Below are 17,770 nucleotides of genomic sequence, written 5' to 3'. Positions count from 1 at the left end.
CTTGAAAATTAAACAGAGTGACCTATGACAATCTAATAAAGAAACAAAAACTGACGAGAGCAGGGGAGCCGTGTAAACGTCCTTTTTTTCCTTCATATTTTTCAAATAATTCTCTCTTTGTAAACTTTGTTCAATGCATGCGAGATTGCGAGTGCTGCCATATTTTCGAATATGACCAGTCGTTTTCACCGTCATCACCCGGGTTTAGTGCTTTAGGGTTTAGGTTTAGAATGAGAAGTAGCGCGCGCTGTGAGAAAATGTGTCTGTGCACTCATCCGGACACGTCTCTCAGCGCGCAAATATTGAGTTCTCTTTCAAGTCTTGCTCTTAAACGGACAAACTCACACAAAACGTATGTCAACATGTCCATCTTGATGAGTATCTTAGCAGACATAGTCTGTATATGCCTTAAGCGAACTTTATACAGTCGATAAAGAAGACGAGAGGTCTTAAAGGGGCAGTAGCCTTTACTGCTGTCTGTTTAATGTCAAACAACTGTGGCAGAACGGAAAAATCCGGATGCCACTTCTTTACTTTCACTTTCATTGCACGAACGGTAAAAGGGAGGTGTGCATATCAATTAAGGAGGGAAGTGAATATAAGGGTGGAGCGCACACACCGGAGGGGGAAGAGACGTCACAAGTGAACACAGTTGAGTTGAGAGTGGTGGGAGAGAAGTCGAGTCCGGTACCGTGGGGAGTGTGGCTCGTGTTCCTGTCGGCCGGACGTTTCCAGATCTGCTACACGAGCTTGTGAACTGGCGCAAAGTTACCTTCACGTCTAAGCATCGCTAAGCCATCCAAATGGGAACGCTGGTTGTATCCAGGATCATCGTTGAGTCCACTACGGTCCCTAGACACTCTTCAATAGCCCTGTGATCAGCTGCACTTGGGTCAGTGACGAAAATCCTTTCATTTCCCCAAACAATCGAGCACTGACGCGCTCTCTCTCCGACACACCCACACGCACACACATACATACACGCACACATACACAAACATATACAGATTGAGTCTATTGTTGGTTTATTTTTATTTTTTTGTTGTGGTGATTCTATTACCCTTTCTACGAAACTACTTATTCATTAGTGTTTTTGTTTTTGGACAAATTTGGGTTTAAAATGGACATGTGAATACATTGCATGTGAATGAACTGTGACGTCTAAATGCAAACCACTAACCAAGAGAATAAATAGTGGGGTCTGAAATTGTTCATCTGGTCTTTGTTTTGTTTTGTTTGTTCCTTATGAGTTATATATATTTTGTTGTTGATGTTTTTTTTTGTTTATGACTGTATTGTTCATATTTATCAAACTAAGTTTAAAGGGTTTTTCTTATTTGTGGTGGGTGTTTTATGTAAACCCATTTGAGTAAAAACTTGGAAAAACAAAAGACTGAATATTTTGAGTTTATTGAATGTAACGGGTGGTTATTTAAAACTATCCTGTGTTTTTTGGTGGCAGGCCTATACCTGCCTGGCGCCCGAACAAGTTTGAGTAAAAAACCAAAAACAATTTATTGAACACTGAGTGTGAATTGTTGTTTTGGGGGTCACCACCGTTACAGAGTGGCGCCCGAACAGGGACTTGAACTGTGAAACTTGAACTGTGAAACTTGAACTGTGAAACTTGAACTGTGAAACTTGAACTGTGAAACTTGAATTAAAAATCAAGAATTCTGAATGTGAAACATGAACTATGAACCTTGAACTGAATCATGATTTAAACTTGGTCTGAAAAAAAAAAAAAAAAAAAATTGTTTTTTCTTTTAACTACAAATAATACAACACTGAGATTGTGTTTGAACTGAAATACTGCTCTTTGTTGGGATTTATGTCTTTTGATTTCATTGTTTAAAAAAAAAAAAAAAAAAAAAAAAAAAAAAAAAAAAAAAAAAAAAAAAAAAAACTGTTTATTGTGATTTGGGATTTTTGTCATTTAATTTTCATTTGTGGGGAAATTGTATATGACACACGTCCCCAAATGCCTGACGTATAGTTTGACTGAACTGTGAGGAGTTATCCTTGTTATATCAAGTTAAATTACTGAAGTTTTTTTTCTCTTTTTGGTGAAACAATTGTGTGAGCAAATTGGCAAGTGTGTAACTTCTGAAGAAATTACATAAGGGTTATTTCAAAAAAGTTGTTGGAACTGTTTATTTAACCTTGTAGTTTATTATTTTGCCCCTTTTGAACATTGTAGTTTATTTTGCCCTGGTTTGTTATTTTGCCCCAGTTTATTTTTCCCCTAAAAAAAGACCCAGTTATCCATTTACTGATTTTTTTTATTTTACACACAGTTCACACTTCCATCAACATGACTTCCACACCTTCCCCATCTCCATCCATTTGTGTGGATATTGATGTCCCTGAAGTGGAAACTCCCATGTGGACAGCAACAGCCCCCATCACCCTTTTCCCTTACACCCCTATTATGCCCCAAACTGACCCCACCGGAACCAGTGTGCGGTTTGCCACTTCCCCCTTGACTGTTAGCACTCCAGTACAAACCCTCACTTGGGAACCTCCCAGCGCAGACCATATGCAGCTTTGCTCATCACCTGAATCTTCTCCACCATCTTCTGTGGGACAACAGGATTTGCAGGATTTGCCTCGTGAACTTCCCACACCTGGCAGAGGGATACAACACCTTACCCAACAGGTAAAAGGAGATTTGGACTTCTTAAAGGGGTCTAGCCAAAAACAGGGGAGTGCAATTATTCAACTTACCCAGGAGGTAAAGGACAAGGCTGCTCAACATACAACAGATCTTTCCAATGTGGTAACTAAGATGGCGGACAACCAGCAACAGTTACTCGAGTGCATCTCTAAAAACAAACAATATGTGGAAAGCGAGATGGATCAGTGGACCAAAGCTACCAAACTTATGATTGCTGATGAACTGACAAATGTAAAGACTGCCCTTGTATCTGAGGTACGTTTCTTGGTTGAACAGCTTCAGGTAGAAATTCAAAAGGATCTGAAAGTCATGCGCAAGAACCTGCAGACTAGTCAAGATGAACTCTACCAAGAACTTCATCAATGTAAAAAGGAAGTGGCAGAGCTTAGCACTAACACTCAAAAATTCCAATCAGACCTGACAAAACAATTTGAAACTGAAAGAAAAGAGATGATGGATCAACCAAAAGAGGTATCCTTATCCACACCAGTTTCCCTTTCCTCACCACCCAGCCCAGAAGTGCACACCACCACATCTTCCATTGCTACGGCAGCAAAAAGTGATCATCTTCGACTAACATTCCCCACATTTGGAAGGCCATCCGATGATGCAGATCCTTTAAGTTATTTAACTAGATGTCAGGATTTTTTGGCATTACACCCTTTGTCGGATGTGGATCTTCTGGCTACTTTTCGCACCGTCTTACACGGGACTGCACGTGACTGGTGGGAAGTTGCTCGCTCTTCCATTTTCTCCTGGACTGAATTCGAAGCAGCTTTCCTCTCCGCTTTCCTGTCAGAGGACTATGAAGATGAGTTGGCAGAGCGAGTCAGGACTAGGACTCAAGGAGAACGAGAACCTATCAGAGATTTTGCCTTCTCCTACCGAGCATTGTGCAAAAGATGGAAGAGCACATTAACAGAATGTGAAATTGTAAAAATGATTTTAAAAAATATCAAACCTCACCTCGCCAGTCAACTCCGCAGTCGTGTGTCTACAGTGGAAGAATTGGTGAAGTTGGGTCATCAATTTGAAAAGGACTTCGAGCAGCAACTCCGGTATGATGGAGGCATACACCCTAAACAACCGTCTATGGCACCACGACCTCCTGTTAATCGCTCTGTGGACAAGTCCCAAGTTCAGTGCTGGCGGTGTAAAGGACACCATTCCCCAGGGAACTGTCCTTATTTTACATCCCTTTCAAGTCAGCCATCCCAGCAGCCTCAACCCTCTCACAACAAACGACCTCCTCAAAATCCAAAACCGGGTGGGTTACCCTCCAACAACACTGTCTCAGCCACAACTGCATCGCCTATCACGTCCAGTCTGAAAACGAACCAGGTTATTGACCACAAACAGGTCACAGTACCCCAACAGCTAGTAGTCCCTATCACCATTGGGCCCTGGAAAGGTAAAGCTATTGTGGACACTGGAGCTAGCTATACTCTTATACATGAGAGTTTATGGAAGGATCTTAACCCTCAAGAGAGTCTCCATCCCTGGACCTTAGGGCCTCTATACCTAGCAAACGGCGAGGCTGAAGTTCCACTTGGGTGGATAAATGTGCAGATTAACCTTCATGACACAAATACTTCTATGCGAGCTGTAGTCCTTACGTCCACATCCCTGACTTATGTAGCAGTGTTGGGATTAGATTTCATTTTCCTGAGTGGCCTCCAACTTAATGTCGCAGACAGGAAGTACTCATTCAAATGTGCTCGGGAGGAGGAATACTACTTCCAACTGGGACAAGCGAGTGTACCTACAAGTAGAGTTCCATGCCAAAGAAAGCCAAGGAAATACAAGGGGTACCAACAGAATCTTTCCTTACTAAGTGCTGTTCCTCCGTCACAACCTCTACGGGCAGCTCGAGATGTAGACACTACCACCACAGAGGATCAAGTTTTAATTGCAAATGCAGTGAGAGAAGCAACTTTACCTCACAATGATGAAGTTCAGCTACGCCACCTGTTGGAGTCCCATCAAACAGTGTGTACCCGCCGACCCGGACGTACGACAGTTCTTCAGCACTGCCTGTACACTCGTCATCCGGTACCCATTAAACAACGGCCCTATCGGCTCACACCTGCCAAGCAAGCCATAGTAAAGGAACAGATGGAAGACATGTTGAAAGCTGGCATCATAGAACCCTCTTATTCAGCATGGGCCTCACCAGTTGTCTTGGTCCCCAAGAAAGACGGAAGTCTCAGGTTCTGTGTTGACTATAGAAAGGTCAATGCCCTCACCGAGAGTGATGCATATCCAATTCCTAATATCACAGAGATCCTGGAGTCGCTTTCTGGTGCAGCCATTTTTTCAACTCTTGACCTTAACAGCGGATATTGGCAGGTACCCATGGAACCTGAGAGCAAGCCGAAGACCGCCTTCATCACATCGGGGGGGCTGTACCATTTCAATGTGATGCCTTTTGGTCTGAAAAATGCCCCAGCAACCTTTCAAAGGCTGATGGAGATAGTCCTAAGAGAATTGCTTGGAACCATATGTTTCGTCTATATTGACGATATCATCGTTTACTCCCCGTCTATGACCCAGCATTTCCTTCACATCCAGACCATCCTCCAACGGTTGCAATCAGCTGGGTTGACATTAAACCTAAAAAAATGCAAGTTTTGTCTTCAGGAGATCAACTTCCTTGGTCACGTAGTGAACAGACAGGGGATTACCGCTGACCCAAGCAAGGTGGAAGCAATCCGCACCTATCCAGTTCCACGTAATCTTAAAGAAGTCCAGCGCTTCCTAGGGTTGGCTGGATGGTACCATCGATTTGTGCCAGAGTTCTCTAGGATTGCTGAGCCTCTCAACACCCTAAAAAAGAAAGGACAATCATTTCAGTGGACATCAAAATGCCAACAAGCTTTTGAGTATCTAAAAGCATGCCTTACCTCACCACCTATCCTTGGACACCCGAATCTCCAACTCCCCTTTACAGTGTACACTGATGCAAGCGACACCGGCTTGGGTGCTGTGTTAACTCAGCGGAAAGAACAAGGTGGTGAGGAAGTGATCGCTTACGCCAGTAGGACTCTAAATAAAGCTGAGACAAACTATGCTACCACCGAAAAGGAATGTCTTGCAGTGGTATGGGCTCTGGATAAATGGCAGCATTACTTAGAACCTCGACTGTTCACAGTAATTACCGACCATTCCTCGTTGCAATGGGTGATGAGTTCCACAAAAACAACCAGTCGACTCATCAGATGGGCTCTTCGGCTACAAAGATATGACTTTGTGATGGAGTACAGGAAAGGGAAGTTGAATGTAGCACCTGATGCTCTTTCACGAATGAACTACCTACCTGGGTGTAGTGTGTACACCAATCAGAAAGAGGAGTCAGAGTTTCCTATCACCCCTGAAAGCATCTGGGAAGAACAACATCAGGATCCTGAAATTGGAAAAATATTTCAGGCATTAGCAAAGAATGAACTCACTGAGAAGGAACAATATGCAGTATTGGAAGACAAATTGTATCACACCACTCACCTGAGCGATGGCCGAGTCCATTACCGTGTTGTCATTCCCAGCAGCCTTGTACCCAACATTCTCCAGTACTACCATTCAAATCCCATGAGTGGACATCTTGGAATTTTCAAGACGTATAAAAGAGTACAAGACGTTGCCTACTGGTCTGGCATGTGGACGGATGTCAAAAAACATGTTAAGAGGTGTGTAAAGTGTCAAACTCTCAAGAGTGATAACAAAAAAATGGCAGGAAAACTTCAACCAATCACTACATCACGACCCAATGAAATGCTGGGAGTAGATATAATGGGCCCACTGCCTAAAAGCACCAAACAACAGGAGTACTTACTCGTCTTTGTTGACTATTTTTCTCGATGGGTCGAGCTATTTCCTATGCGGCAAGCCACTGCTAAGACGATTGCTGAAATCTGGCGAAGAGAAGTGCTGACTCGTTGGGGTGTGCCTGATTACATCTTGTCTGACAGAGGAACCCAATTTGTCTCTGCAGTATTCACGGAATTGTGTGCGAAGTGGAATGTCACACACAAATTAACCACTGCTTACCATCCGCAAACGAATATGACCGAAAGAGTCAACCGTACTCTGAAATGTATGATAGCTTCCTTCATAGAAGAGAATCACAAAGGTTGGGACCTCTACCTTCCCGAGTTTCGTTTTGCACTCAATACTGCAGTTCAGGAAACAATTGGAATGACGCCTGCTGAGCTCCATCTGGGCAGAAAACTTCAGAGTCCGGTGGACAAGTTGTTGCATGGACACCACCTTTCTCCCTCTGGTCCTTCATATGATGTTGTTCATCAGTTGTCCCAGCTACAGAGAAAGGCAGCAGAAAACTGCAAAAGAGCTCAAACGAGACAGTTGAGAAGTTATAACAAAAACAGAAGAGATGTCTCCTTCCAGGAGAAAGATCGCATATGGGTAAGAAACTTCCCTCAATCTAGTTCACAACGTAATTTTAGTGCTAAGCTGGCACCAAAATGGAAGGGACCATATCGGATAATTCAACAGTTGGGGCCTCTCAACTATCAAGTTGCGCTGGAAACCACAGGAGAAGACGTGCGCACGGTGCATGTATGCAATATGAAACCTTGTTTCCCTACTGCAAAAGAAATTGAAGAACGTACTCTGGAGAACCTCCGGGAACTCTTCCATGAGACCTCGGATGAGGATGAAGATTTCCTGGGATTTTAAAATTCACAACTATGCGTTGTCTTCTCAAGGAGGGGAGAGTGTGGCAGAACGGAAAAATCCGGATGCCACTTCTTTACTTTCACTTTCATTGCACGAACGGTAAAAGGGAGGTGTGCATATCAATTAAGGAGGGAAGTGAATATAAGGGTGGAGCGCACACACCGGAGGGGGAAGAGACGTCACAAGTGAACACAGTTGAGTTGAGAGTGGTGGGAGAGAAGTCGAGTCCGGTACCGTGGGGAGTGTGGCTCGTGTTCCTGTCGGCCGGACGTTTCCAGATCTGCTACACGAGCTTGTGAACTGGCGCAAAGTTACCTTCACGTCTAAGCATCGCTAAGCCATCCAAATGGGAACGCTGGTTGTATCCAGGATCATCGTTGAGTCCACTACGGTCCCTAGACACTCTTCAATAGCCCTGTGATCAGCTGCACTTGGGTCAGTGACGAAAATCCTTTCATTTCCCCAAACAATCGAGCACTGACGCGCTCTCTCTCCGACACACCCACACGCACACACATACATACACGCACACATACACAAACATATACAGATTGAGTCTATTGTTGGTTTATTTTTATTTTTTTGTTGTGGTGATTCTATTACCCTTTCTACGAAACTACTTATTCATTAGTGTTTTTGTTTTTGGACAAATTTGGGTTTAAAATGGACATGTGAATACATTGCATGTGAATGAACTGTGACGTCTAAATGCAAACCACTAACCAAGAGAATAAATAGTGGGGTCTGAAATTGTTCATCTGGTCTTTGTTTTGTTTTGTTTGTTCCTTATGAGTTATATATATTTTGTTGTTGATGTTTTTTTTTGTTTATGACTGTATTGTTCATATTTATCAAACTAAGTTTAAAGGGTTTTTCTTATTTGTGGTGGGTGTTTTATGTAAACCCATTTGAGTAAAAACTTGGAAAAACAAAAGACTGAATATTTTGAGTTTATTGAATGTAACGGGTGGTTATTTAAAACTATCCTGTGTTTTTTGGTGGCAGGCCTATACCTGCCTGGCGCCCGAACAAGTTTGAGTAAAAAACCAAAAACAATTTATTGAACACTGAGTGTGAATTGTTGTTTTGGGGGTCACCACCGTTACACAACAAAAGACAAGGACATCACTCACCGCTCTTGATTGAATAGCTTTTGTAAGTTTAATAGGATTAATCTTTAATTTATGCACTCAAATATGCAATGTTATTTTACATTTGATACATTTCTGTACCTGAAAACTAATGTTAGACGTACATGAAAAGCATAGCCGAACCATATTGTTGATCTTATTTATTTGTGGTTATCATTTTTACGTGAATACTTTTATACTTTGATTCGAATATATGTTATATTATTTATTTTAATAGTTCAAAAAGTACAACAAATGTTACAATTTCAATTGAATTGTTGAAAGGTGTATTTTTAATAAATACAACACATTCCCAAAGTCATGTGAAATAATCGTGTTACATAATCGTGATTTCAATATTGACCAAAATAATCGTGATTATGATTTTTTCCATAATCGAGCAGCCCTAATCTCAAATCTACCCTTTCTGTCAAAAATACTTGAAAAGGCAGTGTCTTCACAATTATGTTCCTTTTTAGAAAGAAATGGTATCTGTGAGGATTTCCAGTCAGGATTTAGACCGTATCATAGCACTGAGACTGCTCTCGTCAGAGTTACAAATGATTTGCTCTTATCATCCGATCGTGGCTGTATCTCTCTATTAGTGTTACTCGATCTTAGCGCTGCATTTGATACTATCGACCACAACATTCTTTTGAATAGACTCGAAAATGATGTAGGTATTAGTGGAATTGCATTATCATGGTTTAAATCATACCTATGCGACCGTTATCAGTTTGTAGTAGTAAATGAAGATATGTCACACCGATCGCAAGTTCAGTATGGAGTACCACAAGGCTCAGTGCTAGGACCGCTACTCTTCACCCTGTACATGCTACCACTGGGAGATATCATTAGGAAGCATGGCGTTAGTTTTCATTGTTATGCTGACGATACTCAGCTCTATATTTCTTCACGCCCTGAAGAAACTTACCAATTCACAAGATTAACGGAATGCATAGCTGATATAAAACATTGGATGACTGGTAATTTCCTGCAACTCAATTCAGAAAAAAATGAATTTTTAATTATTGGACAAAAAAGCTCCACAAGTAGTAACCTAGAATACTGTCTAACACTTGATGGCTGTTCTGTCAAGTCCTCGTCATCAGTGAGGAACCTGGGTGTGCTCTTTGATACCAATCTTTCGTTTGAAAGCCACGTTTCTAGCATCTGTAAAACTGCTTTCTACCATCTTAAAAATATATCTAAATTACGGCACATGCTCTCAATGCAAAATGCTGAACAGTTAGTTCATGCGTTCATGACCTCAAGGCTAGATCATTGTAATGCTCTACTGGGTGGTTGCCCTGCTCGCTTAATAAATAAACTTCAGCTGGTCCAAAACGCAGCAGCTCGAGTTCTTACTAGAACCAGGAAGTATGACCATATTAGCCCAGTTCTGTCAACACTGCACTGGCTGCCTATTATACATCGCATAAATTTTAAAATCTTACTTATTACTTACAAAGCACTAAATGGTTTAGCTCCCCAATACTTGAGCGAGCTCTTAACATATTATACTCCATCACGTCTACTGCGGTCTCAAAATTCTGGCCAGTTGATCATACCGAGAATATCCAAATCAACTGCAGGCGGTCGATCGTTTTCCTATTTAGCACCTAAACTCTGGAACAGTCTTCCTAACATTGTTCGGGAAGCAGACACACTCTGTCAGTTTAAATCTAGACTAAAAACACATCTCTTTACTGTGGCATACACATAAAACACTTTTTCAATGAAATGATTGTTAGGCTGCATTAACTAGGTCAGCCGGAACCGGGAACACTTCCCATAACACCTGATGTACTCGTTACATCATCAGAAGAATGGCATCTACGCTAATGATAGTCTCTCTGTTTTATCCCGAGGTTTACTGCAGTCAGCCGGATCCGGGCCGTATCCAGATCAGATGGTGGACCTGCGCCCAGAGAAGACCAACACATGACCCTGAAGTGTCTGCAGAGACCGTGATTAGACTCCCCCTGCAACTGCCTCATCGACACGGCATCTCAATAAACCCGTCTCCGGCGTGTTGACTCAGATTGTTCGAATATTACAATTAAATAATACTTAAATCGATATGTCATCCTCAATAAACCCGTCTCCAGCGTGTTGCCTCCGATCATTTGAATATTGCACTTTAATAATTATTTAATCAACATCATCCTCAATAAACCCGTCTCCAGCATGTTGCCCCCGGTCCCTCGAATATTCTGATCTATTATGACCTCCGAGCTGTAAAGCTGCCAGAATAATAATAATAATACGCTGTTTGTAATTGGCCAGAGGAGAACTGGCACCCCGACTGAGCCTGGTTTCTCCCAAGGTTTATTTTTCTCCATTAGGTCACCTAATGGGGTTTTGGTTTCCTTGCCACTGTTGCCTCTGGCTTGGCGTGCTCAGTTGGGGACACTAAATTTTTCAACTAAACATCGAAATACATCTAAATAATAAACCAAATTAACCATTTAAACTAAATTAGTGATCAAATTATTGATCTAAAGCCCACACTGTCACTGTATGATACTTGAAATTTTTCCAGAATGGCTATACAGCTGAATAAAATTATGCTGCATTATTTTCCTGTTTAACACTGTAAAGCTGCTTTGAAACAATCTACATTGTTAAAAGCGCTATATAAATAAAGTTGACTTGACTTGACTTGACTTGACTTCAGCAGCTCCAGGCACGTGAACAAAAGCGCTGATCTCATTGGTCGGCCAGTTTTTAACGCGGCGCGTCAAAATAAAAAACGAACCCGAGGCGTTTTTTTTTAAATGACGCTTTTACACCTGGCGTTTTACGCGTCGGTGTGAACACTCACATTGGCGCCCATTGTTTAGTCACGAGGCGTTAAACGTCGGCGATAAACGTGAGCGAAAATCGTCCCGGTGTGAACAGGCCTTTAGTTCCGCCCACTACCGGACAAAAACGGCATATATTCTGCTTGTTCTTAAAAGCTGAATAATTCCAAATGACCTCCGTTATTTTAACAGGAAAATACAACAAATAATATTGTTAACCTGTTATGCGTCGATTTTGCGTGGTATGTAAGACTCTTGCGCGCTCTCTCGCTCTCGTCCGAGTTCTTCACACTAGAGTTTACGGTACGTCAGATGAGCCGATTTGAAATCGTATAGATCGCTTGATGAGTGCGAAACTCTCAAGCGCTCATTCAGAGTGTTCAGCGTGTAAAAATATATTTATGCTAAACTTATTCTTAGCATCTATAACACACACACTGGCGAGTAAAACACACTGGTGAGTGTTTTACTCGCATTGTGGAGGGTTGCCCCGTCGTTGCCTTTCTTTCTTTTCTGCGTGGAAGCTTCACGTTAATTTCAATCGAGTGAGATAAAATATTTAAACCCAAAACTTTGTGTCCAATTTCCCAGACGTAAATTATTAATTATTTCCCAGACGTAAATTACGAATTAATTATGTCGTAATAACGAGATGTTTCTCCTAATAAGGACATTTGATGTGTACAAAATATGCATTTATCCACATTAGAGAATTTATATAGCCCATGTGCCTTTGTCACACTTCCATGTTTGAAAAGCAGAAGCAAGCTCAGCGTAAAATAGGCTCTTCCGCTGCCTGTATCAGTGGCAGTGCCCATAGCACGAAATTGTTATAATTTATTGATGTAGCCTAGCCTACAGTTTTTAACAGATAGCCATGGGTAACAGGTGCCATGGACCGCTCATGATTAGCCTCAGTGGAGTAACTTATGGCGGACCCTGGAGCAGCTACAAATATCATGACTAGCCTATCTATAATAGGCCTACTGTAATTAAGACATATATTCAAAAAATTTATTAAAAAACAGAAAGACGGCTTAGACTACTCAAAGGCCGCGGAAACAGGCCAGTGGGTTCGTTATGAACGTCAATACATTCCCGACGATCTTGGTTTGCTTCTTATTTATTAAATATACAGCCATTTAGTGGATGAAACCTTGATCAAAATTAAAATACAATTTATAGAAAACGAAATTCATTTTAAATAAATACTTTCAACAAAACTCAATGAAGTGCACATATTGCACATCTTATAATAATTTATCTTATGCTGCTCACTTTTCATAAATAAATAAAAAATAAATAAATAAGTAATATATATAATAGGCTAATATTTAAACATAGGCTAAAGGCCTGTTCACACCGGGAGTATTTTCGCGCGCGTTTATCGCAGACGTTTAACGCCTCGTGACTAAACAATGTGAGTGTGCACACCGACGCGCAAAACGGCAGGCGTAAAAGCATTTTTTTTTTTTTAACGGCTGGGGTTTGTCTTTTTATTTTGACGCGGCGCGTTAAAAACTGGCCGACCAATGAGATCCGCGCTTTTGTTCACGTGCCTGGAGCTGCTGAAGTAACAGTAAAACACAACTTGGTGGTGCTCAAGCACAAAACGGTCTTGCCGAGCACACATTGATACGACGAAGAAGTAGTAAGTAGACAAAGAAGATGAGCTGCTAATGCTGCTTGCCAGTTAGCAAAAAGTGTGTGAATGGTTTTGGCCATAGACATAATATATCTATGGTTTGGAAAGCCCGTAAAAACGGTCTCTCTTCTTCTTCTGTGTGACAAGCAAGTGTCAGAAGCGTAAAGTGCCGCAGCACCACCTTGTGTACCGGGAGCGCTATCTACTGAATGTGCACGTTCACTCTGCGCATCGCCAGTGAAAATCGCTTGGGTGTGAACACTCAGGACGCGCCGAAAAACGTTACGAAAAAATGCTGGCGATAAGCGCGCGTGATATTCGTAACGGTGTGTACAGGCCTTAACTATGAAACTAAATAGGCTATGTTTTCTTTAACCCTCTGTCCGACGAAAGCGCCAACGTATTTTTTCCTTTATGACAGCGGAAACATCTCACACGCCGTCATTTTTAGCCATACAGATAAGTTCAAGACATAATAATTATAAACTATAAACTGTCTACTTTTATTTGTGTAAACTCACAATACCAACAAAGGCCGTGGATTCAGGGAACAGATTATTTCGCATGCGCTCCACTCCAAACGCTGTCTTAATTTCAATATTAATTTTGTTTATTAAACGCAAAGTTTTTAATTTCAAAAGCATTTCTAAATTCAGTTCATATTTCCAACAAACGAAATTACAAGCCAAAATAGCGAAATTGTAACAAAAAAACCTTTGAGTTACCACCATGCAAATTCAAACATTTCGCCCTTCTCTCCCTAAGCGATGACTACAACCCGACAGGAGAACGGCATTTAACTAAATGTTCTATATGCACATATAGCCTAATAATAATAAACAAATAAACAACTTATAATAAAAAAACTCATATATGCTAGGCCTACAACACGTAGCATAGACAAGCTACAATACCATAAATGAAGGAGTAGGCTATAAGTTGTTACGCCGCTATAGACCTAAGAGAAAATCCAAACTTCACAGTCTATTCATCATCAAACTAAAAATGCAGTCAACCAAATCGAAAAAGTTATTAGGCTCAATTTATACAGGTAATGGTCATATAATTAGAATATCATCAAAAAGTTGATTTATTTCACTAATTCCATTCAAAAAGTGAAACTTGTATATTATATTCATTCATTACACACAGATTGATATATTTTAAATGTTTATTTCTTTTAATTTTGATTATTATAACAGACAACTAAGGAAAATCCCAAATTCAGTATCTCATAAAATTAGAATATTACTTAAGACCAATTCAAAGAAATGGTTTTTAGAAATCTTGGCCAACGGAAAAGTAAGAACATGAAAAGTATGAGCATGTACAGCACTCAATACTTAATTGGGGCTCCTTTTGCCTGAATTACTGCAGCAATGCGGCGTGGCATGGAGTCGATCAGTCTGTGGCACTGCTCAGGTGTTATTAGCCCAGGTTGCTCTGATAGTGGCCTTTAGCTCTTCTGCATTTTTGGGTCTGGCATATCGCATCTTCCTCTTCACAATACCCCATAGATTTTCTATGGAGTTAAGGTCAGGCAAGTTTGCTGGCCAATTAAGAACAGGGATCCCATGGTCCTTAAACCAGGTACTGGTTGCTTTGGCACTGTGTGCAGGTGCCAAGTCCTGTTGGAAAATGAAATCTGCATCTCCATAAAGTTGGTCAGCAGCAGGAAGCATGAAGTGCTCTAAAACTTCCTGGTATACGGCTGCATTGACCTTGGACCTCAGAAAACACAGCGGACCAACATCAGCAGGTGACATGGCACCCCAAACCATCACTGACTGTGGAAACTTTACACTGGACCTCAAGCAGCGTGGATTGTGTGCCTCTCCTCTCTTCCTCCAGACTCTGGGACCACTTTTTTTCTTTTTGTCTTTAGCACAGGTGAGACGCTTCTGACGCTGTCTGTTGTTCAAAAGTGGCTGGACACAAGGAATGCGACAGCTGAAACCCATGTCTTGCATACGTCTGTGCGTAGTGGTTCTTGAAGCACTGACTCCAGCTGCAGTCCACTCTTTGTGAATCTCCCCCACATTTTTGAATGGGTTTTGTTTCACAATCCTCTCCCTGGTGCAGTTATCCCTATTGCTTGTACACTTTTTTCTACCACATATTTTCCTTCCCTTCGCCTCTCTATTAATGTGCTAGGACACAGAGCTCTGTGAACAGCCAGCCTTTTTTGCAATGACCTTTTGTGTCTTGCCCTCCTTGTGCAAGGTGTCAATTGTCGTCTTTTGGACAACTGTCAAGTCAGCAGTCTTCCCCATGATTGTGTAGCCTACAGACCATTAAAGGCCTTTGCAGGTGTTTTGAGTTAATTAGCTGATTAGAGTGTGGCACCAGGTGTCTTCAATATTGAACCTTTTCACAATATTCCAATTTTCTGAGATACTGAATTTGGGATTTTCCTTAGTTGTCTGTTATAATTATCAAAATTAAAAGAAATAAACGTTTGAAATATATCAGTCTGTGTGTAATGAATGAATATAATATACAAGTTTCACTTTTTGAATGGAATTAGTGAAATAAATCAACTTTTTGATGCAATATTTTGATGCACCGCTGCCGGCGAGAGCGTCAAACTTCATACAATATTTATTTTAAAGCCTAAACGAATTAGGCCAGCCTTTAAAGTGAAACTGACCACAGAGTTGCTCCTCTTCCATTCTGCACAAATCCAAATGTTTGTATATATTCACACTTGGATGCTAAAATGTATTATGCTTTGTATGACTCGTGTCCCAGCCTAAAACAACATTCACATGAGCAAAAACCTGTTTGGAATAACACCATTGCACTGTAGAGCGGTAGTCACGATTGTAGCTTATACAACAGACAATACAGGTGCTGGTCATATAATTAGAATATCAGACTTTCCTTTACTAAAATATTGCTATTTAAGATTAATATTCACTCTAGGAAAAGGAGCAGAAAAGAGGACAGGGGGAAACTGTACAGAAGTAGGGCAATCAAAAGGTGGTGAGAGTATGAGAATAGATACTATTTTGTTTTCTGTCATGGGTGTGGCTATGGCAATTAAAGTTTGAGCATATTGTTGGCAAACTGCAATTGATTAATTAATTAAAAACAAATTCGTTGATATGCTGTGTTGTTTTTGTTGTTTAGTAGCAGTAATATGCAGTTATTAGCCATGTCCACTGTATTTTTTGTTGGTTTTCACGAGACCCCCCTTTAAATGACCAGGACCCCCCCCCCCCAATTCTAAAAAGCACACTCACAAAACTAAATATTGTATACACAAAACTATATATTAAGACCTACAGTATAGGAGATCTTAAATGTACTGCATAGTAGGAACTGACCCTCAGATTTACATACAAAATAGTTTTGCAGTGCTTTTCATTAGTGAAAAAAAGGGGTTTAAATAATAAATCAGTACTGACTGTAACTTACTTGGTTAATTCTGGCTGCAATGTGTCAAGAACTTGCCTCAGAACTCCTTCCTGGTCCTCATCAATTTTTCCAGACAGCAGCTCTTGCACTGACCTGCTGCCTGTCAATTTTACTGCTGATGTTAAGAGCTCCCGAGCTCTTTTTCTGGAGGCTGCACTGGTCCACGGCTGCTCCTGCAAGTGTGTGATGGAGAATATACAGTAGGTGGGGGCTAGTGTGTGAACCAAAGACCTGATAGCTGGACTGTTTTGATTCTCCAGTGCTTTCTGAATCTGCTGAGACAACGCAAGTAACACTGTACTAACAGCCTGAGCTTTGGCCGGTATGTCCTCGTAATTATTAGCAGGTAAAGTGCCGCTGTCTGTGTCACATACTGGCAGGGCAGCGTAGCGGGTAAATGAGTTCACCAAGCTTACATACTGGCCTCGGAAATCAGTGTTCACTTCAGGAAAGAGCCAGGAGAGAGGTGCGTTTGCGAGCAGCTCTGCTGTGTCTTCCAAGATGCGCGCGCGATTCTGGTTTGCGTCCTTCACCTCGAACTGCACGTGAATGTGGCTCAAAGCAGCCAGCACAGAGCAGGAACCCGCTGTGTCTCCGATTTTCATCTTCTGAAGAATGCGTGTCACATCCATTACGTTGTTTTAAATGTAACTATCCGTGGTCGTAGAGAAATATTAAGATCACATGACAAAAGTGTTAATAGCGCCTCAAGACCACTGACAGTCTTAACACCTCTATCATGTATTTTTTGTAATAATTTAAATTATTTAGTCTTACTGTATGTACTATAAAAACATCTAAATTATTTACCTATATACATCACTTCGACTCAATCTATTTTATGCAACGGGAGCGGGTTGTTTAAGTGCAACCATAAAATATTTCCTCAGAAACTTGTCCCGTGCTATGAAAGTTCCCATGTTGAAACGAACATCATGGCTGCGTCCCAATTCGCATACTATCCGTACTAAATAGTATTCGAAAAAAGAATTAGTATGTCCCAAATCTTAGTATGTTGAAAAAAGTATTCCAAAGATTCCCGGATGGTTTACTATTTCCGGTCAGAATCCGAAGTGCGGATCGATGCGCACTCTAACGGCTGATATTGCCCACAACCCATTGCGAGATGGACGAGGATTCGATTAGAACTACAAACGCGGATAAAAAGTGTTAAAAAACTACAAACATGACGGTTACGCGAGTCTGACGGTTAAGTGGAGAGGATTAGATAAAGTGGTTTGAGTGAGCAATTATCAGTATTTAACCTGACGAAAAGATATTCAATATTATCCACATTATATTTCTCCTTCAGCAGCATTGAGAACTTTTGTAATGATACGTTTGGCCATTAACTTTGCAAACACATGAGAGGAGTCTCTGCATTAAAGACCCACGAAAG

General features: G+C 41.1%; 1 protein-coding gene across 3 annotated transcripts in view; it reads right to left on the bottom strand.

Moving 5' to 3' along the window:
- Positions 1-17,492, bottom strand: part of tti2 (TELO2 interacting protein 2) — a 106,948-nt gene extending 89,456 nt beyond the window's left edge. For all 3 annotated transcript variants that reach the window (XM_079827895.1, XM_079827894.1, XM_079827893.1), the window contains exon 1: positions 16,372-17,492. In XM_079827895.1, coding sequence (XP_079684021.1) covers positions 16,372-17,003 — 632 coding nt within the window. In that variant the 5' untranslated portion in view covers positions 17,004-17,492. The remainder of the gene's footprint in view (positions 1-16,371) is intronic.
- Between the last annotated feature and the right edge of the window lie 278 nt (positions 17,493-17,770).

The sequence above is a fragment of the Gobio gobio genome (assembly GCF_949357685.1).
Source record: "Gobio gobio genome assembly, chromosome: 10".
In the NCBI taxonomy this organism is placed as follows: Eukaryota; Metazoa; Chordata; class Actinopteri; order Cypriniformes; family Gobionidae; genus Gobio; species Gobio gobio.
Note: the sequence above shows the minus strand (reverse complement) of the source record. Positions and strands in the feature narration are given on the sequence as shown.